Source organism: Oryctolagus cuniculus, chromosome 4 (assembly GCF_051225735.1).
Source record: "Oryctolagus cuniculus isolate XC-2025 breed Fujian yellow rabbit chromosome 4, ASM5122573v1, whole genome shotgun sequence".
NCBI lineage: Eukaryota > Metazoa > Chordata > Mammalia > Lagomorpha > Leporidae > Oryctolagus > Oryctolagus cuniculus.
The window spans coordinates 63,807,575-63,833,960 of NC_142870.1; the positions used below are offsets into that span (position 1 = coordinate 63,807,575).

The window sequence follows — 26,386 nt, forward strand, 5'->3', positions numbered from 1 at the left end:
TGGAAAGGCTGAGGAGCAAAGCGAGAAAGACCGAAGAGCAGTCAGGGGAGAGCGCGGAGCCCGCGAGGGGCGAGAGGGCGGCAGCTCCTGGGAGCACCGACCAGGCCAAGGCCCGGACTCAGGCGTGGCGCCCAGGGGCTCGCTGATGGGCGCGCTGGGGGTGCGACTTCCCGCGCAGGGGCGCGCCCTGGGCGCAGCGGCGGCTTTTAGGGGGGCAATGAGTGCACGTGAGAGCGGAGAACCCGGTCGGGGGACGCGCGCAGGCAGACCTCGAGCTCCGGATTGGAAATGGGCCAGGACTGGTCCGTGGCTGCGGCTTCGAAGTCGCGGTGCGCAGCGCCTGGAGGTCCCTGAAGCGCGAGGGTTGCCGTGAAGCCAGGAAAGGAAACGTGGAGAGCGACCAGTGGGCCCAAGACTGCGTGGAGGCCGGCAAGGAGAAGCCGGTGAACGCGGGGAGACAACACGGACCCCGGCGGGGCAGCGCGCGCAGAAAGAGCCTCGTGCACCCCGGAGCGGGCCTCGGGCTACCACACAGCTGGCGGGAGCCGGGACTCGAGTGAGGAGACCCGCGTGGCCGAGTGCGCGTGCGCGCTTCTTCCGAGCCGGGGGGGGGGGGGCGGGAGCGAGCGTGCGCGCGGCCAGACTGTCCGGTGGGCTGGTAGTGCCAGTAACCGCTAAGGCTGGGGCGGTTGAGACACCTGCGGCGACCCCCCGGCGGCGCTCAGATGTGGCCTTTGGTGGCTGTGCTGTTGCTGGGCTCGGCGGGCTACGGTGAGTGACTCCTGGCTCCCAGCCCTGGCTTGAGTCTCTGCGACCCCGCAAGTGCTCCAGGAGTGCGGACGCGGGAGCGCCCCCTCCTTCCTCCCCTGCCTCCTTTTCCTGGTCTTCCCCTCCCCGTGGGCGAGAGCGGGGCTCGTCTCCTTCCCCCCGCTCGCCACCTCCGAAAGCACGCACCGACCTCGACTCTGAACCGCGCACCTCGCCCAGCGCAGCTGTGAAGAAGCGGAGGGCGCCGTCGGAGGCGAGGGGGTGGCCGCTGTCAGGGACCCGCGGCTTCGCACCCGCTCCGGGCTCGGTGCGTGGATGCTCCGGGGATTGAAGGAGGCAGAGTGGGAGGGCCGGGCCTCCGGAGGGGGAAGCGCGCATTCTGGCCAAGTGGCCGGGTCGGGGTTGGTGCTGTTCGTCCTCCCACACGCACGCAGGAGCGAAGGGGACGCAGAGGACGCGCTCAAGTTTTCATTTCCAACGCGGCGTTGAATCAGGACAATCTTCAAACTGCCTGATTTTTGTTTTTGATCTAAAAAAAGTAAGCTTCCTCGAAACTTTCTTGTGACTCCTTCTCTAGCCCCCGCATGCCCCGTCAGCCACTATTAAAACCAAAAGCACGTTCCAAACTGTACCTTGAAGTTTGCCCTCTTGAGTTGGGGATCTGGTTTAGAATACAGCCAGGTTTCGGGTGACATTTGAGGCCAGTATGCTCACATCGAAACACCTGTGCGGCAGGGTGAGTTTTGATACCCGAAGTTTTGTTTCCTCCTATGTCTTGTCCCCCAAAGATTACTGTGTTGGAAACTTGGTCCTGAATGTGGTGATATGGAGAAGTGTGTGGGACCTTTAGGTTGGTGTGTACTGCTGAGATATAATTAGACCAAACGGGAGGCCCGGGGCTTGGAAGAGATGAAGGTAGCGGCTGTGGAATTTAGTTGTTAGGAGAGCGATTCCTTACAGAACAAGCCTCACTTGCTGAATCTCTCCCTGCCTCCTCCCTTGCCTTGCCTTTGGATCCATTTTAACTAATTAAGCCAATGCAATGCCATTTGGTTTGTGTCGCTCAATGGGAGCCTGTCCAGTGGGTGGGGCCACGCAGTCTTGGACTTCAGTTAAACCTGTTTTCTTTATAGAGTACCCAGCCCCGAGTATTCTTACAGCAACAACAAAATGGACTAATGTAGTCAAAAATTCTACTCCAACCCACCCCCAACTTTTGGAATCCATTTTGCTTTTTCCTAAATATATGCTTCATCTGTAAAAATTGAGGAAGGAATAGGAAATTTATGGCCCCGTATTACCTATCACGTTTTCAGTCTACCCAAAATAAACATTTTGTGAAATTTTTGGAAGGATCAGCATTGAGTTTGAGTACCAGTAACACAGGTTGTTAACTTTATTCTAGAATGCAGAATTAATTCACTTTAAACAGATTATGGGCTTCATTGTGCCCGTGAAAATTACTGTGCCAAATGCGGTCATTACTATTATACTCCACCAAAATAGAGTCGAATGGCTGGAGGAAAAGAAAGATTTTGGAAATGGCCTTCTGCACAAACAACTATCTTCTAAGGCCTATCTAACAGAACAGCCTGCAATAACTTAGTGACTGATGAGGGAAAAGCTAACTTGGACTTTAGGATTGGTTGTACTTACCAGCTTCAGCTACTCACCGATCAGTGTTCACCTGTACCACAGGTACTCAGGAAGACTGAGTACCAGTGTTTTCTTGTATAAGGCCTCATGTGATTTTTCTCTTTTTCCCAGTAAAATGCAAATCTTCTGTTCTTCCTCATATGTACCAGAAGCCACCCCAGCCTGTGCATTGGGTTGTAGTAATTTTTATTTCTGAATATTTATAAGACTTTCACCTTTATATGGCATACCGCTCAAAATGACCTATTGACTGCATTAGTTCCAAGATGCCCTCAAGTCTCTGCTTCCTGCTTTTCTCTTTCCTGGGCTCTCTTGACGTGTTAGAGATGGTAATAATCAGATCTCTGCTATCTAAGTGGTTGATGTTAGGCAGTAATTCTTGTCATCATCTTTAGTATTCTTGTTGCTACCATTGTAGCGAAAATAGTATGCAAATTGCTTTCAGATACCCGATGTATAATGAGAAAGCCTTCATATTGAACCAAAGTTGCAGTAAAATATCGCTAATTCAAATGTTGGCATCAAAATTAGTCTTAATAATAAAAAGTGTAAACCATGTGCTATTTTAAAAATGCATCTTATTTTCAAATGGATTAGAAATAGTGGAATGGCAGTTTTTGGCCCAGATATTCTTTCAGGCTTTTCTTTATAATTATGATCACATCTAATTACTGCTCATTTTCACCCAGTATTAGTGTGGTCATACCCCTACACACTCATAGCACTCAGAATTTAGAGTATTTTATCGTACTTAATATTAACCTAAAAAAAACCCACAAAAATCTAAAATACAGTGTTTTTGTATTATGCGTAGTGTCAAATATATAACAAAGTAATAGATAAAATAGATTTTTAATGTGTTTAATTTGTAGCTTTAAAAGGCCAAGTATGAGAAAAAAAAGCCAACAGTCTTAAAGGACAAGTAGTTAAAGTCCAAGGAATTTTAGAATGTAGACTCTAGAATAAGAAAGTCACAGATTTGTGTATTGATTTATAGTGAGTGTTAATTTTACTTTCAGGGTTTTTTTTTTATATAATGCAGTGATAATTGGGGACCATTTTTTTAACCACTACAGTTTCAGTGACCTTTGTGGTCAAAGAAGTTATCCCAAATACCTGTTTCATCCACTGTCAAATAATCCACACCCCACTGGAATAGGGTAGAGACACAGAGGGAGCTGTTGTCTTCCTTTCCTCTCCACCATCCCACATCCCTTATGTCCAAATATGTTTGTTTAAAAGTGCTTCAACAGTTTCAGTGATAATCACTTAGGAATATTTTAAAGATATATACTTTTTTGATATATACTTTTTAATGGTGACAGTGAAGTGAACTCTCTTTTTAATGGTTGAATGATTTTTCTTGGTGCAAAGTGAGTTTTTAAAATTATATGCGTGATTAAAGTTTTTCTAAAAATTGTCTAAATCTAGTAGTAATTTGGCTTCATTGAAAATGTTTTATTTTGTCCTAAATAAATATTACTTTCAAACCTATTGCCTTCTTAGTGAAATAAGTGCAGCTGGCAGTATGTTAACCCGTTGCGCTACAAGTGTGCCATTAGGACACTTGCTCTATGTTTTCACAGATGGCTTCTCTTTGCTACTATGTTTTTAATGGAGATTTGAAAGACCAAATTCTGTAGATGATCCCTGTTTGGTAAACATTGTAAATTCAAAGTAAACATTTGCCTTTCAGGTTTTTGCTTTCATAGCTTTTTATAAAACATAAAAATGTCTGTGTTTTTATAGCTTAATGTCTTAGCCTAGTATGAACTCTTGAGTTATCGTAAAGTTATTTTCACTTTGTGTTTTGGTGCAGACATTTCTTCTGTGATAAAAGAACAGGCATGTTAATATAGGATCAATCTGCTACTCTCCTGGTGGTTATAAAGCACAGAGCGCTCAGGGAAGCTGATTATGATGTACTAGACTAAGACAATAGAACCTGGATTCTTCCTCTTAGTGATACATGGTGTTGAAGCAGAAAATAGAAATCCTACCCTCCCCTCGCATCTGTCATTCTGGATCCATGGAGCAGTGGTGTAGGATTCACAATTTGGTCAGCCTCAAAATTTTGTATTGAGATTAGAATTAATGTGCATATTTGAATGTGTATCACATTCAGGTTAAAAGGCAAGGCAAAGGGTTTTGTGAATGCAGGGTCTGTCAGAATTGCCTCTTCCATTTCAAGCAAGTATGAATTCATCCTGTGCTCTAAGACTTTGCAAGGCCCTCTTGGACATATAGACAAAAGACAAATTTTTGATTGCATGCTTTTTTTTTTAAAAAAAAAAAGAAAAGATTTAATTATTTATTTGAAAGGCAAAGACACAGAGAGGGAGAGAGTCAGGGTCAGAGAGAGAAAAGTCTTCCATCCTCTGGGTCACTCCCCACATAGCTGCAGTAACTAGTGCTGGGCCAGACAGAAGGTTGGAGCCAGGAGCTTCATCCTGGTCTCCCACGCAGGTGCAAGGACCCAAACACCCGGGCCATCTTCTGCTACTTTCCCAGTGCATTAGCAAGGAGCTGTGTCAAAAGTGGAGCAGCGGGGACATGAACCTGCACCAGTATGGGATGCCAGCACTGCAGGACACAGCTTTACCCACTGTGCCACAGCACCAGCCCTCAGTATGCCTCTTAATCACTTAAAATGTAGTTTCTGAAGAGTAGGGAGTTTATTTTTATCTATCTGTGAGAAAAATATATTTTGAAGTGTTTGATAAGGGTCATAATTTTGAACTTTATTGGTTTAAGCTGCCCTGCCCCTTGTAATTCTGCGTCAACCACTTCCATTCTTATTTATTTATTTAATTATTTTTTGACAGGCAGAGTTAGACAATGAGAGAGAAAGAGACAGAGAGAAAGGTCGTCTTCCTTTTACGTCGATTCACCCCCCAAATGGCAGCTATGGCCAGTGCACTGTGCCGATCTGAAGCCAGGAGCCAGGTGCTTCCTCCTGGTCTCCCATGCAGGTGCAGGGCCCAAGCACTTGGGCCATCCTCCACTGCCTTCCCAGGCCACAGCAGAGAGCTGGACTGGAAGAGGAGCAACCGGGACAGAATCCGGCACCCCAACTGGGACTAGAACCTGGGGTGCTGGTGCCACAGGCGGAGGATTAGCCTAGTGAGCCGCGGCGCTGGCCATCCACTTCCATTCTTATAAGGCCTTTTCAAAGTCCAGTTCAAAGATTACTTTGAGTAAGAATTAAATCTCTTGTACACACCACTTTACCCCAGACTTCTATTACAATATCCAGGGAAGAGATATCTGACTACTAGATCCTCCTTTTTGTATTGAATTCAGTTCAGGTTTAGACACCAACTCTTCATGCCAGGGCCTAGTTCTGAGGACAGAAAACTGCTAGGATTCATTTCTGGCAGGCGTCTTTCATCTTGAGCTTTGCTTCATTTACTTTAGTGGCTGCTGGGGCTTCTTGTCCCTTTCCTGATCATCCGTCATGAGTAGATGACTAGCTCACTACTCTGTTGTTAAAAGTATGCACGTGGTTTGGACTTCTTGGCTTCTATTTCATCATGACTAAACTAATCTGTGATATTGTAGATAAGGATCCTCCAATCCTCCTTTCTCACCTAGTCTCAGAAAAAATTATTTCTGAAAAAGGGCACTTTTTGTCTATTGCTGTTTCACTTGCATCGTTTTGGAGTTTCTTGGACTCTAGAACTTTGCTTTGCCATTGACTCCCTCCCCTGAGCTTGCAGGTATGTTCAGGTTTTGCCCCATATTAAAATCCAAAAATCCAAGCAGAGACAAATTCTTTCCTTTGTCTCTGTCTCCACAATCTTAGTTGTTGCCTTTTCCCCTGTTTCATACATTATGGGATTTATTGAAACGGAATCATTGCCACTTCTTTTTCCTCTCTTATTAACTTCCCAAGTCAATCTGCTTCTGATCCCCCTGGACCAGGAGTGGGGAATCTTTTTCTCTGCAAAGGACCATTCAGATATTTATAATATTACTTGCAGGCCATAGGAAATTATCAACTTAAAAATTAGCCTGCTACAGATTTATTGAATTTCAAGTCACATTTGTGATTGCTTTGGCAAGACCAGACCAAATGGTTCTGTGAGCCTCATACAGCCCATTGTCTGGGCAGTCCCCACCCCTGCATTAGACCATTGACATCGCTGCAGATAAAAAAGCTAATTATTTAATTTCCAACAAAAAGGCTATCTTCATTTATTCCACTTAGCATCTATTTTGTCTGTGCTAAGATCTCCTTTAGTGTCTGCAATAATGTACTCTATTGCCTCTGCTGTTTTTCTTACTTGTTTCCCTTTGATGATTTGCTCCATAAATATTGGTGTTCTCTATGATTTCATCCTTTGCTACCTGCTCTGTTTGCTTTATAAGCACTCTCTGAGCAATCAGATTTATGCTTACAATTTGAATTAGCAGCTTTATTCTTGGAAACTCTGAAATCTTTATAGCTCTGGCTTTTCTAATTTAATCCAGATTCTTCCCAGGATCTCTTGGATATCTTTATTTCATTATAGCACAGGTACTAAAACTTACTCTATTCCATATTGAAAGAAATTCTCTCCAGATCTTCAACTGTCTTTTCCCTATAATCAATGTACAACTTAACTTGTTATATACATAATACTTTGGTTAACAAATTTAATTTCCCCCTCTTCATCTTCCTCATCTCCCACACCTGACTATAGTTAATTTTACATCCTTGATTTTTATTATCATTGTGGGCCTTCTCACCAGTTGTCATTTACGTGGACTGCTGCAGCAGACTGTTTAATGGGCCTTTCTTTTCTTCTTTCCCGCCCTCAATCCATCTTTTTTTACTGCTATCTGTGTTTTTTTTTTTTTAATGAAAAAAAATCTGAATTACTTGCTATTGCTTATCAAGTCTAAACTTCTTAGTATGACATTCAAAGAAGGCTTTATAATTTTTCTTAACCTTCTTTCCAATATCATTTCCAAATGAACTCACCTGAATAATTTCCTGATTTCAGTTGCTTTTTTCCTCTTGTGCATGTTGCTTTACCTAGAAAGCCCTTTCTTTTTCATATCATTCCTAGTCATCCTTCAAGAACCAGTTTAAACATGCATGTGATTTTTTTTAAAGATGTATTTATTTATTTGAAAGTCAGAGTTACACACAGAGAGAAGGAGAGGCAGAGAGAGAGAGATCTTCCATCCGCTGGTTCACTCCCCAGATGGCTGCAATGGCCGGAGCTGTGCCAATCTGAAGCCAGGAGCCAGGAGCTTCCTCCTGGTCTCCCACGTGGGTGCAGGGACCTGACAACTAGGGTCATCTTCTACTGCTTTCCCAGACCATACCAGAGAGCAGGATTAGAAGTGGTACAGCAGGGTTTCGAACTGGTGCCCACATGGGATGCGGGCACTGCAGGTGGTGGCTTTACCACTAAGTCACAGCACCAGCCTTAAACATGCATATGATTTTCAAGAAATTTCTGTGCTGGCATACAATTGTCTTGGGATTTTCAATGTTTAAAATACGCAACTGCATGATTTTCTAATCTACAGAAGTGAGAAATAGTGGAGGATTCTTTTGAAATGGGTAAGAAGAGTTAATTCTCTCCTGTATTATTTTTAGATTTGTATTTTTTTATTCTGTAAGTTCATAAAGAATATGTTGAATCCATTTTTAGAGCCTTGGTAAGATCCTTAAGATACCAAATGCAGACGTTGTGGTACTTTCTGAGACTAATAGATCAATAGATCGTTCAAGTGAAACAGGAATTATATTTAGCAGGCATAGAGATAACACATGGTAAGTGACAATAGGGACAATTAGGGAAGGAAATACACAGTTGAGTGGTATTAGGGAAGGGGAACAAGTTTGGCTATCTTGATTGCTAGCAGGAAGCATAAAAGTTAGAAAACTGGCTGCCACTTACTGAGTGTGCTTATGTAAGGTGCTACAATAAAAACTTCATAATCATTATCACATTAAATCTTAACAAAGTGTCTGTGTGGTATATACTATCACTGTTCACATTTTATAGATGACAGAACTGAGGTCTAGATATAAAGTAATTTTCTTAAAATTATACAACTATGAAGTGCTTGAGCTATGTGTTGAACCAGGGTTTGACTATAAAGTGTGTGCTCTTAACTACTGCATACTCCACTGACTGAATGAAGGGTATAAAGCCCCTTTAGACTTGGGAATCAGCATATGTGCTAAAGCACAGAGATGAGTGTGTATTTCTTTACTCATGGAATTGAAAGAATTTCTTTATAGCTAGAGCTTAGTTTGGAAAAGAAGAAGTGCAAGAGGTGGGGTCTGGAACAGATCTTGAAGTATCTAATTTTTATTTCCTACTAATGCACTTAGTATTTAAAATGGAAATGTTGAAGGTGATGTATATTAGGGAAGAAAGTATATATTTGCATTTAGGACAGGTATTTTGGGAATTGTGGTAAATGTATTGGGTCTGAGATGGGGCAGTGTTGAAGATAGAGGCAGTTTAACTGAGAAGGTGTGGGAAAAGTTCTAGTGGGAAATAGATGAGTGTATAATTAATACATTAAACAGACACTGGATTTAAGAATATTAGTTGGATTTAGCCAATTAATGAATTCTCCATTGCTAAGAGGAGGGAGGAATCTAGCATGGTTCCTAAATTCAGGCCCAGTTAACTATTACATAATAGAATACGTTAGCGAGATGAGAATTTGGGTGCAGGGTGAGGAGAGAGTAGGTAGGTTTTTAGACATGTTGACTTTGAACTAACTGTCGTATATGCAAGTGGAAATTCACAGTCCACAGATCGACAGAAAAGCGTGAGACCTGGTTCAGTAACAGAAAAAGTGTGCAGGTAGTTAAAACCTTGAGACTGAGAACACCAGGCAAGGACATGCTGACTGTGAAGTCCTTAGAAACACAAACATTTAGTGTGAGTCAAAAGATTTCAACACAGAAAGGGAGCAAGACAATAGTTGAGTAAGGTACTCTGTTGATCCTCTATCACAAAGACACCAATTTGAAAGGCTGTTCATGCACAGGTCAACTTCACCATAGCTAAGAAAGCCAGGTGAGAGATCACAGGGCCTGGTTTTAAAACATAATAATAAAAGATAAATAGAGGAAGGCAGGAAAAATATTTCACTATCACTTCCTTCCCTAACTATGTAATCTAATGGAGTGAGGAGAAAGATGCCTCCTTGGGAGATAGAGTACAAGCTTTAAACTTGAAACCCACTCTTAGGACGGCTATGATGAAATTTTAGAGCTGACAGAGTCGTATAATATCTGTCCCCAAGCCAGTACCTGCAGGCTAAACCCTTGAACCTTGCTTGGCTAGGCAGCCAAGGTACTACTTCTGCCACCTCTCTCCCAACCTCCATCAGACAACGGAGGAAAAACTGCAGGTGCTGGGAAGTAAAACAGATTTATTCTGAAGCCCAGTGCTGGACATGATGTGAGTCCATCCTCTAGGTAAGTCCAGTGGTCTCTATCCCCTTGCCAGTGCTCACAGATGCAGGTTCATCAGGTGGAGACTTGAACTCAGTGGGATGGACTCATTATGGTTGTATCACCACTAGACTCTAGCAGGCTTTTTTTTATGCATTGACAAGACAATGCAGGACCTTGTAATTGCAAGATTTGGAGGCAACCCACTTTGAAGTCAGTCTGGAAAGCCAATGGACTGCCTTCATTACCCCTCACCTATAGGCAAAGAGCAAGGAGCAAGACTCCAGCCATTCAGAAGTAGTAAACCAAAATGAGAAAAACCATTACTGGATAGATATTAATGGTCCCTGTTCCTAGGCCAATGCCTTTAGTTAAGCCTCTGTTCCTGTCCCAATTTCAAGTAGAGACTTGTGATTTCAGTCAATTGGATTTATATTCTAGCTGGCATCATCTGTGATTGGTTGCAACAGCCTTGGGTTTCAAGGCCACCTCAGCAGCAGGCAACCCACAGCAAATTGAGACATGGCTCTGCCTTGTGTTGTGCTAATCTTGGTGTGAGTTCTGGGTGTGACTTAGCATTGTGTCATAAGTGGCCACAGGACTGCAAACTCCATTCCTCCTCAAACCCCAAGTAGTACAATATGGAGAGAATAATTATCTTCTTGGGGGAAGAAAAGATTGGTGGATGCTGAGACATTGCATTTAAAACCTGGTGCTAGCACTATGAGCAACCATGTGCACCTGTCTAACAGGGCCAGTGCTACCATGATCTTAGTCATGTTCCTACCAATGCAGGTACCAAAGTGACCTCTCTAGAACTCTCAGATGACTCTCAGAACCTCAGCCACAGTGGAATGGGGAAAGGGAACTTTATGACTCCAGGCCCTGGCTCATGAGCCAGTACTGAGACCCACACACCACTGCTGGAACTGAGATAAATAAGCTAGGACCCCACTCCACTGTCATTAGTTGCTGTGGAAGAAGGTATAGGGAGGCTATACTACATCCAACTGAAACTAAAGGCAATATAGATTACCAAACCAGTACCTGAAGACATATCATGAAAAAGCCTTTTTACTAAGAAAGCCACTCACTAAAAATGGTGGAAACAACTGTTCTGCCAGATACACAAATATCTTTGTAGGGATACATGAATATTAAAAAACAAGACAATAGGTGTCCCCAAAGGAACAAAAGAGTGCCTTAGAAACAGACTCCAAAGAAAAGGAAATTAATGAAAGTCCTGATAAAGAATTCAGAAGAATGCTAAGACTCTCAAAGAGAAACAAAATACAAACAGGCAGATGAATGAAGTCCGAAAAACAGTGCATTTTATGAATGAGACATTCAGCTAAGAGAATCTTGGCAAAGAACTGAACAAATCTTGGAAGTAAAAAACTCAAGTCAAATATAAAAAAAAGCAATAATGAAAAGCCTTAAGAACAGACGAGATTACACAGAGAAAAATATCTAAAGACAGGCCTTTTGAAATATCTCAAATCTCATCTCCCCACCACCACCACCACCAGAAGGAAAAACACAAGTACAAAAGAATGAAGACAGCTTTTTAAACCTTTTGGACACCATTAAACAATTATTTGAGTTCTGGTGACTCTTGAGGACAAAGGGAGAGGTAAAAGCATAAAGACCTATCTAATGAAATAAAAACTTTACCAAACTAGAGAAAGAATTGTACATCCAAGTACAGGAGGCTCATTGGATCCTTAATAGATTTGAACAGAAAAAAGATCCCACCATGATACATCATACCTAAAACCTAAAAATACAGTATGGGGAGAAAATTCTACAATCTGCATGAGAAAATCATCAAGTGGCATTTAAGGAGACTCCCAGTAGACTAACAAGCTTTTCAGTAGAAGACATTACAGGCCAGGAGGGAATGGAATGATATGGCTCAGATTCTTAAAAACTTCCAACCAAAAATACTATACTCAGCAAAGCTGTACTTTCAAAGACAAGCAAAATCTGAAGGAGTTCATCACTGGCAGGCTTTGCAAAAAAAAAAAAAAAAAAAAAAAGCCTAAGAGATTCTTACACATAGAAACAAAAGATGAGACTACCAAAAACCCACTATAAAAACAAAGTATATATAATGAAAGATAATTGAAAAAAAAACTAAGTCATTAGTTTCCATTAATAAATTTGAATGTAAATACACTTAATTCCCAACTAAAAGTTAGACTAAATGGAGAGGAATGGATACAAGAAGCTTCTTCCCCCAGTAAAGAAACTTACAGAAAATGGAGGAATGGAAAAAGATATTTCATGAAAACAGAAATCCAAAGTAAGAATAGCTATACTTAGACAAAACAGACTATAATACCAAAACTATAGAGAAAAAGAAAGTCACTATACAATGAACCAGGGGTCAGTTCAACAAGAAGATATGATGATGTAAATTTATATGTACCTGATATGAGGGCACTCAGTTTTATAAAATTTTGTCGCCTTATGTCAAAAGAGAAAAATCAAGAACAAATAAATTCTAAATTATACAGTTGCACAGAAACTGAACAGTATACTTCTGAATGACCATTGGATCACAGAAGAAATCAAATGGAAAATAAAACATTTAATTTTTTGAAATATTTGTTTTGAAACAAACCCAGGTGGAAAAAAAATATTCCAAACATCTGTGATATAGCAAAAGTATACAAAAAAAGTCTATAGCAATAAATGTCTACATCAAAAAATTGAAATATATCATATAACTTAGCAGTTCATCTCAAGGACCTAAAATAACAGTAAACCAAAGCCACACTTGGTAGAAGGGAAGAAATTATGAAGATCAGAGCATAAAGAAAAGAAAGAGACACTTTATATAAAAAAGATCAATGAAATGGAGTTTTTATGAAAAGCTATGCAAAATCATGAAAGCTTTGGCTAGAGTAAGGAAAAAGACTCAAAATCAGAGATGAAATATGAGATATTACAGTTGATTGATATGACATAAACACAAGAGGTCATTAGGGACTATTATGGATAATTGTATGCAAACAATTTGGCAAACCTAGAAAAAAGAAATTTCTGAATACATGAACAATAGAGATGTAGAAACCATAGAAGATAATAATGACATTGAATTGGTGATAGAAAATCTTACAATGAACAGCCCAGAACCAGTTGACTTTACTGTTGTGCTCTATTAAAACTTAAGGAGGAACTAACACCAATTCTCAGATTATTCCAAGGAATTGAAAGGAAAGGAATTCTTCTAAACTCATCCTATGGGACTAGTCTTGTCTTGATTAGGGACCAGACAAGGATAAAGCTAAAGTATGGACCAGTGTCCCTGCTGAACTTAGATGCAAAAATTTTCTTTTTTTTTTTTCTTTTTTTTTTTTTTTTATTTGACAGAGTTAGATAGGGAGAGAGACAGAGAGAAAGGTCTTCCTTTCATTGGTTCACCCCGCCAAATGGCTGCTATTGCTGGAGCTACGCCAATCCAAAGCCAGGAGCCAGGTACTTCTTCCTGGTCTCCCATGCGGGTGCAGGCGCCCAAGCACTTGGGCCATCCTCCACTGCCCTCCTGGGCCACAGCAGAGAGCTGGACTGGAAAAGGAGCAACCAGGACTAGAACCTGGCACCCATATGGGATGCCGGCGCCGCAGGTGGAGGATTAACCAAGTGAGCCATGGCGCCGGCCACCAGATGCAAAAATTTTCAACAAAATGGTATCAAGTGGAATAAAGTAACATCCAAAAATGGGATTTATTCCATGGCTGCAGGGATGGGTCAAGTTATGCAAATCAGTACTATATCATATCTGCTGGATGAAGGATAAAAATCAGATGTAGAAAAAGCATTTACTAAAACTCAATATCCATTCATGATAAAAACAGTTAAAAAATTAGACATAGTAGGAATATACTTCAACTTAATAATGGGTTTATATGACAAATCCTCAGCCAATGTCATATGGAATCAGGAAAAGCTAAAACCATTTCCTCTAAGATCTGGTGCAGTCTTTTTCCATAAATGGATTTTAGTTCACAACAAGGTGTTATACATTGTATAAAAGACTGGAAGAGAGGAGCTGGTAAGCTCCAAATAAAAAGAAAAGCACATGGAAAGACCAGTTGCCTGATGTGATTTGTTATGCTGTGTATATGTGTAGACATATTGCATTGTACCACATGAAAATATACAAATATAGCATATTTATAAGTTGGAGAGCCTCTGAAAGTAATCTGCATTAGTTTCATGCACATTTTAGAATCTTTATGTTTTACTGTTGAAAGTTTGACTACAATTTGTCATGGTGATGATCTTTTCTGGTGATGTTTATTAGGAATTCTGGGCTTCCTATGCTTGAATGTCCCTTTTTTTTTTTTTCCAAATTAGGAAAGTTTTTTGTTCTTATTTCACTGAATAAGCCTTCTTTCTTTCCACATCTTCAGGAACTCCTAAGTTCCTGTATGTTGGGTTTTATGATAGTACTCAGTAGCAATGAGAAGCATATTCATGCCATAGCTGCAGAAGTTTCTTGTAATATTAAGATTTTTGAAGAGAAATCAAACTGAAATATTAGAATTAAGAATTCAATGTATCAAATAGAAAATATACTGGAAAGCTTTAATGACACACTTTGTGACTCAGAAGTAAGAATATCTGAGCTAGAAGACAAATCTTTGGAAATATCTCAGTCCAAAAAAAAAAAAAAAAAGAAATTAGAAAAATTAAAAACAATGTTCAAGAGGTATGGGATATTTCCCATGTTAGTTATTAGTTCAGACTGTATTTCAATTAGGGTTTATCAAGGAAAATTTTGGATTTTACTTCATGATGTTTCTTCTTAAATTGTAGCTACAAAATATTTTTATTACCATAATAATGTGTAGTTTATGCTTTCTGTATTCCCTAGAAGTTTCATTTTCTAAACATAAGGAATAGTGGTATACTTGGCAATCACTGCTAATTTTCCTAGAGCCTTCTTGAAGAAGTTTGATGGGAAAATTGAAGTGTTCACTTTTGTCATAGAGCACTGTGTCCATACAGAGTTAGTAACAGTTATGACCTTGTGTTATACAAAATATTTAACATGCCTCATACGAGAATTGTGAGCTTCTATAAGATAATTCCTACATTCTTCCCTCTTTGTATCCACATATCCTATCCCAATATTTCATGTCAAGTCATTCTCAATAAATGTTTGTGTTTTAAAATTTCTGAGCTTGATTTTTGTATTTTGATTACTTGCAACTGCTCTGCAACTTTTTAGCTTTTTTTAGAAATGTGTTCTGAGATTTGGGTTGGTGGCTGTGTCCATACAAGTTGTAAAGTCCTTTTGCTGTTCCCATTAAAATAGTTTTTCCATGTTATTTACTAGTTTATCTGTAATTCCGGTGTCATTCTGGCATCTATTTATCTACTTATATATGATTTATACTGCTATAAGTATATCTTATTTATTCAGAAATTTCATATTCATTAATTATCTGTTTCCTTTATTTGAATGCTGCTTCACTTTTCTGTTTTCATCAGAGGTCAATAAGCATAAGAGAAAAACTCCAAATAAGACAATTTTATGATTTAATAGATTTTCATACATGTTAAAAGCTGGAAAAATATTTTTGGAATGCCCATATTAATTATTAGTGTAAAACCTTCAAATTATGTTTTAGCATAGTAAATTTTACTTTAAATTTTACTTGACCATGTTTTTCTACCTAAATTGCTTTAGCTATATAATATTTCTATTACAGTTAATCATATAGTGCAATTAGTACTTTCTGTATTCTCTGGAAAATTCATTTTCTAAACCTAACTTAAGAAATTATGGAATGTTTTTCAACCACTTCTATTTTACCTAGAGCATTCTTGGAAAATTTGATAGGAAAATCAAGTTCTTCAATATTACCTCTTTTATTATTTAAAGAATAAATTTTAAAAGAAAGCCATGACTCATGCAAATATAAAGTGAACATGTGTCACAGGTTTTATTTCACTCATCAAATTAGAAGGAACTACCATGGCAAACTCTTTTGAAAGAAAATTGGAAGAACAGGCATTTCTATAGGCAATCAGGAATGCTGAAATGAATTTGTTAGCAGATGCAAAATTGGTCAATATCCTCATGGCAGTAAAAAATAATTTTTTAGAATCCTGTCTTCCAGCAAGTAGAAATCAATTGAAAAAATCTGTTTTTATCTTTTATAGACACCAATCAACTGCTTTTCAGTTTTCTATAACTTACAAAATTGTAAAAGAACCCAGTGAAAGTCACTGAGGAGTGCAGAGCCTTATAGAATCAGATAATTCCAGTGGATACAAAGGATCTTTTAGAGAGTGACCAGCACTTCACTGAAAACTCACCTGGTAATCTTCTTGTCCATTTCAAAATCTTTCATCATGCTTGCCTTTCTTCGTAATTCCAACATCATCACTCCTTTCTTGACTCCCTGTGAGGTGTGGCCTCTCCCTCCATGCTTCTCTGCCAGGGGAAATAATTTACAGCGTGAGGTTTTGAGAATGCAATTTGAAGACCCAGTTTTGCTAGGGTCTTCCTAATATGTGAATGGGTAGAACCCTAGAGAACTGAGAAAAGAAAAGGTGAACTATGGACACTTAAAAATTGGTGCGACTCAAACTGCTAGTCAGAAAATTTCCAGAGAATGACATTAAGATGCCATGTTGTCTACCTTTTATAGTATCTCCCTACATTTCTGGTACTCAGCACTGATTAGAGAACACTTGTTTATGCACTGACATTTTCTCTTTTGATGTTCATTGAATTCTGTACATTAACCCAGTGTTAATTGCTGATTCTGCTACTTAAAGAATAAGCCAAGGCGTAGAAAAGTAAGTTGTTTAAGGTTGTGTACCAATAAGTGGCAGAGAGGATTATACTTAGGTTTTTTTGAACATCATCCATTTCTTCTGTTAAGATTTATTTGTTTGAAAGGCAGAGTTAGAGAGAGAGAGAGAGAGGAGTGGAGAGACACACTCCCCAAATGACTGCAACAGCCAGGGCTGGGCCAGGCCAAAACCAGGAGCCTGGAAATCCATCTGGGTCTCCCACATAGGGGCAAGGTCCCAAGCACTTGAGCTATCTTCTGCTGTTTTACCAGGTGCGTTAGTAGAGAGCTGGATTGGTAGGGGAGCAGCCAGGACTCTGACTGGTGCTCCTATGGGATGCTGGGATCCTAAGCTGCCACTTGCTGCATTACAATGCCTAACCCATATACCCCTGATTTCTAATCCAGTTAATATAGAAGGAATAAATCTTAAGAATGAATTATTTACAAAGTTGATGTTTTATTTTTAGTTGCTAGTGCTTTGCTTTTTGAGAGAAAAACTATAAAATAGTTGATGAATGGCTGAAGGATATGGAAAATAACTACAATTTCTCCATTTTCTTTTGTATATTTTAATTAAATGGTACTTGCATTTATGTCCCCAACTCCTCTTTGGTAAGATAACAGTTGTAGTTTATCCTATTTAGATGTGTTGATAAAATGTGCCTTACTTAGTAGTAGCTGCTCTTGGTTTCAATTCCTTTCTTAGCTTTTAAGTAGTTTAATAGTTTCTTGGACAGAGGGACACATATAATATACATTTGGAAATGGTTATATTGTAGTTTTATTGAAATGTGGGGATGAAGGATGCCTTTCAATCATAAATAATCTTTCGTAAGGCTTGTAAGACAAAATATGTATTGCTCTCTATATTTTGCAATGAAAAAATAGCCACAGGGAGTATTTTTTTCTCAGTGATATTGTAAAACTTTTCATTCTACTGGAAGAATGTGATTTTATTTGTCTGATTTATTTTGTATATTAAAGTATAGTAGAACTTGACTTTTTTTGGAAATGCAGCATAAAGATACACACAAATTTTTTTATGAATTTAACAAGTACTATATAGAAGTGTATAGACACTATGACTGAATATAATATTTGGTTTGAGTTTCTGCTCAAAATTGTTTTCTGTTAGGGACAACATTTTCCTATATATATATCATTAGGCAATAATGATTACTTTAGATCTTCCAAAGCTGGCACTACTGTACTGGCTTTATTCCAAAGATACCTGGAAATGTATACTTTGAATTACTGAGATTGAATGTAGGAAAAATATGGTATTGTCTACCAGCCATTAATGTTAATATGAAAATATTCATTGATGTTTTTTACCTTGCCAGTCTCTTCTGTTGTAGCACTGATGGCTTAAGTGTACAATTGAAACATTGTTCTTTGTCTTAAGGATTTGCTCTTATAAAATTCTGTAGTTAAATAAATATTTTTTTTCTTTTTCAGGTTCGAGTCAACTACTATTTAATAAAATGAAATATGTAGAATATACTCGATGTAATAAAACTGTTGTTATTCCATGCTGTGCTATCAATATGGAGGCAGAAAAGATTAGTGAATTATTTATAAAATGGAGATATAAAGGAAATGTGATTTTAACCTTTGATGGACTTCTAAACATGACCACTAAGTTCAATAACTTTACAACTGCAAAAATTGATGTCTCGAAATTACTAAAAGGAGATGCTTCTTTGGAGATGGATATGAGTGATGCTCTCTTAGGAAACTACACATGTGAAATTACAGAATTATCCAGAGAAGGTCAAACAACTGTAGAACTAAAACACCGTACTGGTAAGTGCTGTGGTTTGACTATGGTTTATGCCCTCCCAAACCCATGATTGCCACTCTGGCAGTGTTGAGAGGTGGTACTTTAAGAGGCGATTAGATCAGAAAGAGGGATTAATGCCTTTCTCAAGGGAACTGGTTAATTCTCATAGGAGTGTTTAGTTAATCACCAGAATGGGATGTTGGGCAGTGAGTTGGCCATCTTTTTTTTCTTGTTCCCACACATTTGTGTCCTCTCCTGGCCTCTGCCAAATTATAACAGTCCAAGAGTCTGATCAGATGCCAAACAGATGCTAGAGCCACGTTCTTGGACTTTCCAGTCTTCACAATCATGAGCCAAAATGAGGCTCATTTTTTTTAAATAAATTACCCAATCTAAGGTATTCTGTTATAGCAACAGAAAAAGACAAAGGGAATAAAACTTCTATGAAACCTTCCTTTTTATTCATCTTGCTATAGACTGATCCTAATAGAAAGGGAGCAAAATAGGCCTATGACCTTCTTTGAATCTAATACAGATGGTTAATAATAAATGTGGTGTAATGTTGATCAGCTTTAAAATCATGGGGGAGTTCTGTCACGAGTATGGAACTTTTGAGAGCTATTCTCTTTGGGAATTTGTTCCTGGGGTCATCTGCTCTGTACTCTGCGTTTCTGTTTGCTGTCATCAAAAGTTCTTTCTTGCATGTGATGAATTCTTAAGCCTCTTTCCAATTATTTTTAGAATGTGCTTTGTAACCTTACATGATGACCCAAGGTTGGCAAGTCCCAGCTCTGCTGCCTCAGAAAAGAATAGGTTAAAAGGAGAAATGAGATTAACAATCAGATTAGCAGTTTTCTGTGCCTATTGTTGCTTTGATGTTCATTTTCTTGGCCAAGATGTAGGAGAGTTGGAGATCTAATTTAATGTATTTGAATTTGCCATGATTCTATCTTTTTCCCCCCACAAACTTTGGTTGGTGAGTTGTATAAAGTAGTAAAGTTAGATGGAGAAGAAAATATTTCTTTTATATTTTTTGTTGTGCTAGTTTATCTCTTCAATCATAGAAAGACATTCTGACTTTCTATTTGAGTGCTCTGTTTGGAATCACCAGGCATATTACTGATGTTAGGACTGACAACACTTTGAAACCCTCTGCTTCTTGTAGGATCAGCATGGTTTTGTTTGATCCACCTTGTCTTCTGTTCTTCCAGTTTTTACTGCTATAAAATGCTTGTTCCTAGTCTGAGACTGCGATAGTTTGATAAACTATTTTGACATTGCTTGGGGGTGGATATTGAAGAGATCTGGGTCATATCCCTTCAGCAACTTGGTCTTCACCTGTGATCTTGGGCAGTACTTCACTGAGTCCCAACTTCCTTATTTCTAAGGTAAGGATGAAAATAGTAACTTGGATTTGTATATTCTACTAAGTCTAATGAGTATCAGTTGGGAAACCATGTGTTCAAGTTCATTGGAGACCTAAGTGTGTTGCAAATGCTAGTAGTCTTCCCGAGATGTTTATGTGATGAAATAAAGTATTAAGTTGCTGAAGCTGACCCGGAGTCTTAGGTAAAAGACCTGGTTTATGCAAGGAGGAATGGTAAGGGATGGCTCAGAAGGCAAGAAGGATTAGGTAGTCTTTCTGGTCAGAAATGTTGCTTACATTAGAACTAGTACTATGGATATAAATTTGGGCTAGGGAGCTTTTATCAAATGTGTATATTTTAGGAGAGCCCTGCTCAGCCATATGCACTGGGATGGACTTGAGTAAGATAATCTAACAGTTGAAATTCTTCTGTGGAGTATAGTCTCCTGGATATGGAAGAAGATGACATGGGGGAATAGTAACGTGGGAGGATTGTATAGGTCATTGAGGGGCAAACTGGTAGCCAGAAGATGGAATGAAAATGAATGGGAGGGGCCAGCGCTGTGGCACAGTGGGTTAAAGCCCAGGTCTGCAGCGTCAGCATCCCTTATGGGCACTGGTTCTAGTCCCAGTTGCTCCTCTTCTGATCCAGCCCTCTGCTATGGCCTAGGAAGGCAGTAGAAGATGACCCAAGTCCTTGGACCCCTGCACCCACGTGGGAGACCTGGAAGAAGCTCCTGGCTCCTGGCTTCAGATCAGCTCAGCTCTGGCCATTGTGGTCATTTGGGGAATGAAACAGTGGAATGGAAGACCTCTCTCTCTCTCTCTGGCTCTACCTCTCTTTGTAACTCTGTCTTTTGTCTTTTTTTTTTTTTTTTTTTTTTTTTTGACAGGCAGACTGGACAGTGAGAGAGAGAGAGACAGAGAGAAAATCTTCCTTTTGCCATTGGTTCACCTTCCAATGGCTGCCGTGGCCGGCGCGCTGCGGCCGGTGTACCGCGCTGATCTGAAGGCAGGAGCCAGGTGCTTCTCCTGGTCTCCCATGGGGTACAGGGCCCAAGCACTTGGGCCATCCTCCACTGCATTCCCGGGCCACAGCAGAGAGCTGGCCTGGAAGAAGGGCAACCGGGACAGAATCCGGCACTCCAACCGGGACTAGAACCCGGTGTGCCGGCACCACAAGGCGGAGGATTAGCCTAATGAGCCGCGGCGCCGGCCTGTAACTCTGTCTTTCAAATAAATAAAATAATTCTTTTTTTAAAAAAAAAGAAAATGGGAAAGGAAAACCTGATGACAAAGACATGGTTTATAATTTTACATGTGAGTGTTTTTATTTTTCTTTGTTTTCAAAATGTCCTATAAAAATATGAGCTAAACTTTTTAAGCCATTAAAATAGGAAAGCTTAGTTTCATTATAGAGGATATAGAAAATGTTACCAAAAGTTTGAGACATTTGAAACATTTACATTTGTTTCGATATTTTGAAGTAATTATGGATCCCACAGGAAGATTCAAGGGCAAGATTTGCTGTGTACCCTTTACCCAGTCTTCTGCAATGGTTACATCTTATGTAAAATGTCAGTTTGAAGACCAGGACATTCACTATAATATAGTGTGTATCTGGTTTTCTATGATTTTATCCAATACCCTTTTGTGTAATTAACATCACAGTCTGGATACAGTGTTACCCACCAACTGAGACATCTTCCTTACGTTAAGGGTTCATAGCCATACCTCTGTCTCCCAGTGTACCTAATGTGGCTAGCAATAATTTTTCTTCTACACCTATCTTTTTGTCCTTTTGGTAATATTATACACATGAAATGATTAAGTAATTGACCTTTTGAGGTTAACTTTTATACTTTAGGGCTATAACAAGTGAAAAAGCTATGAACAGTTGACATGAACATAGGCATAATTTCCATTTCTTTGGGGGTAAATTCCAAAGACTTTGATTACTGAGTTATATAGTAAGTATATGTTTACTTTTTAAAGAATGTCCAAAGTGTTTTCCGTAATGGCTTTCCAATTTACATTCCCATTAGCAACATAACAGTAGGTCACTGTTTCCACATCTTCTCATCAACATTTGGTGCCACTATTTAACACCCATTTTTGACTTAAAAAATACATACAATAAATTGAAAATTCCTATGTACAAAAAGATTAGATAGGACATAATTCTTATTGTGGAATATGAATTTGTTGTAATAATGACACTTCCTTGTCGTGTAGTTTGGGGATTGAGGCATTGGAAACCTTTTTTTTTTTTTTTTTTTTTTGACAGGCAGAGTTAGAGAGACAGAGAAAAAGGTCTTCCTTCTGTTGGTTCACCCCTCCAAATGGCTGCCACGGCCGGCGCGCTGCACCGATCCGAAGCCAGGAGCCAGGTGCTTCCTCCTGGTCTCCCATGCGGGTGCAGGGCCCAAGCACTTGGGCCATCCTCCACTGTCTTCCCGGGCCACAGCAGAGAGCTGGACTGGAAGAGGAGCAACTGGGAAAGAACCGGTGCCCCAACTGGGACTAGAACCTGGAGTGCCGGCGCCGCAGGCAGAGGGTTAGCCTAGTGAGCTGCGGCGCTGGCTGTAAACCATTTTTATTATGTTATAGTTTTTTTGCAAACACAGATAAAATAGAACATTAATAAAAAGCAAGTAATGCTGACCATTTTTGTGCTCTATTTTGAATACATAATACAAATACATAGAAACACTGTATTATATAGGTTTATATAACTCTGGTGCTTATGTACATTACCAGGCAAAGAACATAGGAGTTAATTTAGGAGTCTTTCTCTACACTTTGCCATTTTCTAGCTTCAGAAAACTTAGAAAAGAAACATATAGCTCTAATTTTTTATTAACAAAATGAGAAAAATGCCTCTATCACAGGCACTGTACTGGGCAATATGGGTTCCGTGATGACTAAGACATTATCCTGATTTTAGGAAAATGATCATACTGCAAATAAGAGTGAAAACCTGAATATTTATTTCAGTCTATGCCAGATGTGTTAAGTATGCTATGTCCTGTGATCTTCTCAGGAACTCCAGGAGGTTGAGGGAAGTTTTACTACATAATGAATGGGCAAACATAAAAATTCAAGGTTAAAGTCATAGCTAGGATGTTAATCTTGAGTTCTCTATCTTCAAAACCAAGTATTTTTACCACCATGGTGTATTGTTCCTGTGAAAACACCTTGTAAATAAACAAATACTAAAAGTACATAATTTTAGTTTTAAATTAGTTATGACTATTTCTATCTCTTTTTTTAATGATATAAAAATATGAGTTCTTAAAACATATTTTTCTGTAAGCTATTAAGTTTGTTTTAAAGCCATTAGCTCAAGATCAACAGATTTGCTAACATTGTCAGCATGAGACACACTGTGTTCATAATGATAACATGAAGGCATTGTAAGAACCTTCTGTTAGTTTTCTACTGTAGTCTAACAAATAACCATACTGAATGTCTGCCACGGACTTTTCTCAGCAACTAGGGTTGTACCCATTCCTTGCCACATGGCCCCTTGCATATTTATATTCAGTAAAGGAGGATTTTCCCCTTGCTGAGTCTCTCCCATGTGTTGAGTTTATCTTGCCAGGAAGATCTCAGAACTTTTTAAGATCCCTAATCTTTGGGGGTATTTTGGGCCCCTTGAGGCCTACTTTGCCATTACATCATCCTCAGAAATCATCGTGTTGTCCTCCTGCCACTGAACAGTCCAAGAACAGCCACAAGCACTGTAGACCAACCAGAGACCCACACATGAGCTGATCAGGCATTGTTTACATTGTTTAATCCCCACTTTACTGTGCAAGATTCACTGCCTCAATTCCTTGGGTAGTGTGGTAATTGAATGATAATTATCTGACACTTTGCTCTGTGAACTGCAAATAAACTACTACTACTACTTTTCTTCCACTATTCTGGTGGCAGTAATTGGTGTGCTGCTCATTGGGCAAGCAGATTGAATTTTAGGAGTTTATAGCAATTTCTCCAACAAGTTTTGGTGAGTTATATAGCAAACTGGAAATCACAAAGGGATTCTAACCCTGCATGTCTGTCTTGTCAAACACGTGTTCCTGGCCAGCTGGTGCTGTTGGGAGGTATCCTGTAGCTGCATAAGTACTTCTCAGACTCTGGGACAGTCTGCTAGTGGGGATTGTTGACCTAAGGTATTTTTCAGCTGAAAGAAACTAGGGTTGAGTTTGGCTTGGAATCTGAAGATGTCTGCAGCCTTTAGTAGCAGCCTGTGAATGATCATATGAGGTAATACCTCTTATGCTAATATGAGCTTTTCCTTTTCATAGTTAGAGATCTGTGCTTTAAGATATTTGTTTTTAACTTGACAAGTTCATTTTATAACTTGGTTCAATTTCTGGGTGAGTAATTTTGTTTCCCTCCTTGCTTCTCTGGTCAGCCTCTTTGCAGGTCTCAGCCTCTCTTGGGTTCTTGATCAGCCCCTCAAAAGGGTTTTTGGCAAATTGGCCCTTTGGATTCTGGTGGTAGAGAACTTCCTGAAAATAGAGGCAGGATTCAGCTTGATTGCTGAGCATCTGATTAACCCCTGTGGGAGGTTAGGGTCCAGACTGAGTGCATTCTGGTATCTGTTATTTGTCTAAGGTCTCTTTATGTTTTGTATTGTCCATGTTGTAGTCATCATTTTTATGGAATAAGCGCTGTTATGTGTGTTACGAATTTGTGCATGTTATTTGTTGTTTCTATGTGGTAAAATCCTGCAAATCTATCTTTGATTGCGTTGCAGATAAATGAATACTCACATTAAGTTAAAACACAAATTAACCCAAATGCCTTTTGGTTTATGAAATTTAGGTAAATCCCTGACAGATTTTAATTTGTCAAGAAAAATAAAATAAAGGTGACTCCAGAGTCATTAATACATATTTGTGCCTGGATTTGCTGGTTAGATATTGAAAATCATAGATGTATAATTTTGACCTAAGAACAAATAATGCAGGTAAAGTTGTGGTACAATGTTCAGTGCTTCCTATGTATGAAGCACAATTTACTCTTATAATAAGTTTTTTTTTTTTTGGACAGGAAAATGACTTAAAATTATAACCCTGTTGGCTGAACATTCAGTTTCTTGAGTAATCTTGAATATATTTGTTAAAAATAAATTGGGTAAAAATAAAAGAGATGAGTGTTAAGATTAGAAATTAAAAACAAGAAAATAACTCTGTGTGAGAAAGTAATACAGGCTTTTGGTAAGTGAAGCTGTGGTTAAGAGAAAAAAAATTATCTTTGTCCTAAAGTAAAATGGCTGGTAATTGTTGAAGTTCTGGTGTCAGTGTTACAGGAACTGAGTCAGGAGGAGTCTATGGCTCTAGTCACTTGGATATGCAATTTATCCAGGAAAGATGCGGCAGATTCTTCTTTTTGCCCATCTCTTCAGAAACTCCCCACTCCCATTTCACAGCTCCTTATGCTGCAGCTCTCTGTGTTAAAGTTCTTATATTATAGCTTCTCTTCAATCCATCGGGCCTTCGTGTCTCCTTTATGCCTGGTTCATCTAGGAGCATTGCAGTTTTCTGTGTTGCAGCTCCTCTTCTCTTCTGGGTTCTTTGTCTCGTGACCATGAAGAATGAGGCACATAAACAAGGAAGATTGAGCAAAGCAAGGCAGTTTGTTGAAAGGAGCTGAGAAGACTTCCTGGCAGCTGGCAAGGACTTCATGGAGGGCTGCCAGCGCCCAAGGCTGCTTAACCAGATTTCTTTCTTAGGACTGCCTGGTTCAGATCTTTGTTTCTAAAGCAAGAAGCTCTCCTTGATGGGTCCATGTGTATGCTAAGGAGACCTGCTATGTGAACCAATCAGGGAGCTGATATTGGAATGGCCAGTTTTACACAGAAGTGTGCAGAGTGCTCAGTCAGGTCCCTTTGGCAGCCTCCACAGCATCTGTAGATTATATTGTATATGTTTCTTCCTTCTCTGCCTCCCTCAGGGCCCCAGGAGAATTGTGTTTTTTCTTTCTTTTCTGCATTCCTATATTTTTTCTTTCCTTTCTACTTTCCTATATTTTTCTTTCCTTATGGGGAGCCTGGAGTCCATATCAGTATTTCCTAAGGAGCTAGAGATAAATAGCTAAATGAACATAATAAGGTTGTAAAAGTTGTGTGGAAAATGAATCTTTGATGGGAATAGGTTGGCTGGGGTTAGAAAGGAGTTATTTATACGCTTTCTAAATATTGAGCATTAATATCAAAAGTGCACTTACGAAACTGGAATTTTGCCCCCTGTATGAAAGCACCTAGGTTCACAACACATTTTGATCCTTAATTTTCAAATCAGTTCTTTAAATTATTTCATCTATCTTCTACACTCCAGCTTCATTTGTGAGTTTCTATTTAATTGATGGCTCTTTACCTCAGCTTTCTTGTCTGCTTCTATGAGCTCTCTACTCTTCCTTGTTTTGACTGTGTTGTGACCTGACACTAAAAACATTTATTTTAGAAACCTAGGATAATGAATACCTTGATTCTTTTATTACTTTTTTTTCATAATATTGTTACTTTGTTCCATGTAATCAGACAATTTTGAGTGTTTTATTGT

The 26,386-nt window shown here is 39.3% G+C and overlaps 1 protein-coding gene across 14 annotated transcripts in view; it reads left to right on the top strand.

The window, feature by feature from the left end:
• Positions 1-269: 269 nt before the first annotated feature.
• LOC103350560 (leukocyte surface antigen CD47) overlaps positions 270-26,386 on the top strand; it is a 166,636-nt gene continuing 140,519 nt past the window's right edge. For 9 of the 14 annotated variants that reach the window (XR_011387854.2, XR_016232420.1, XM_008266989.5 and 6 more), the window contains exons 1-2: positions 270-771; positions 18,121-18,468. Coding sequence is in view for 10 of the 14 variants with exons in the window: in XM_008266989.5 (XP_008265211.2) it covers positions 726-771; positions 18,121-18,468 (394 nt within the window). In the remaining 4 variants the exon portion in view is untranslated. Of the gene's footprint in view, positions 772-959; positions 1,307-16,021; positions 16,181-18,120; positions 18,469-26,386 lie in introns of those variants that run through there. The other 5 variants (XM_089330727.1, XM_089330728.1, XM_089330730.1 and 2 more) reach the window with 5 other exon arrangements.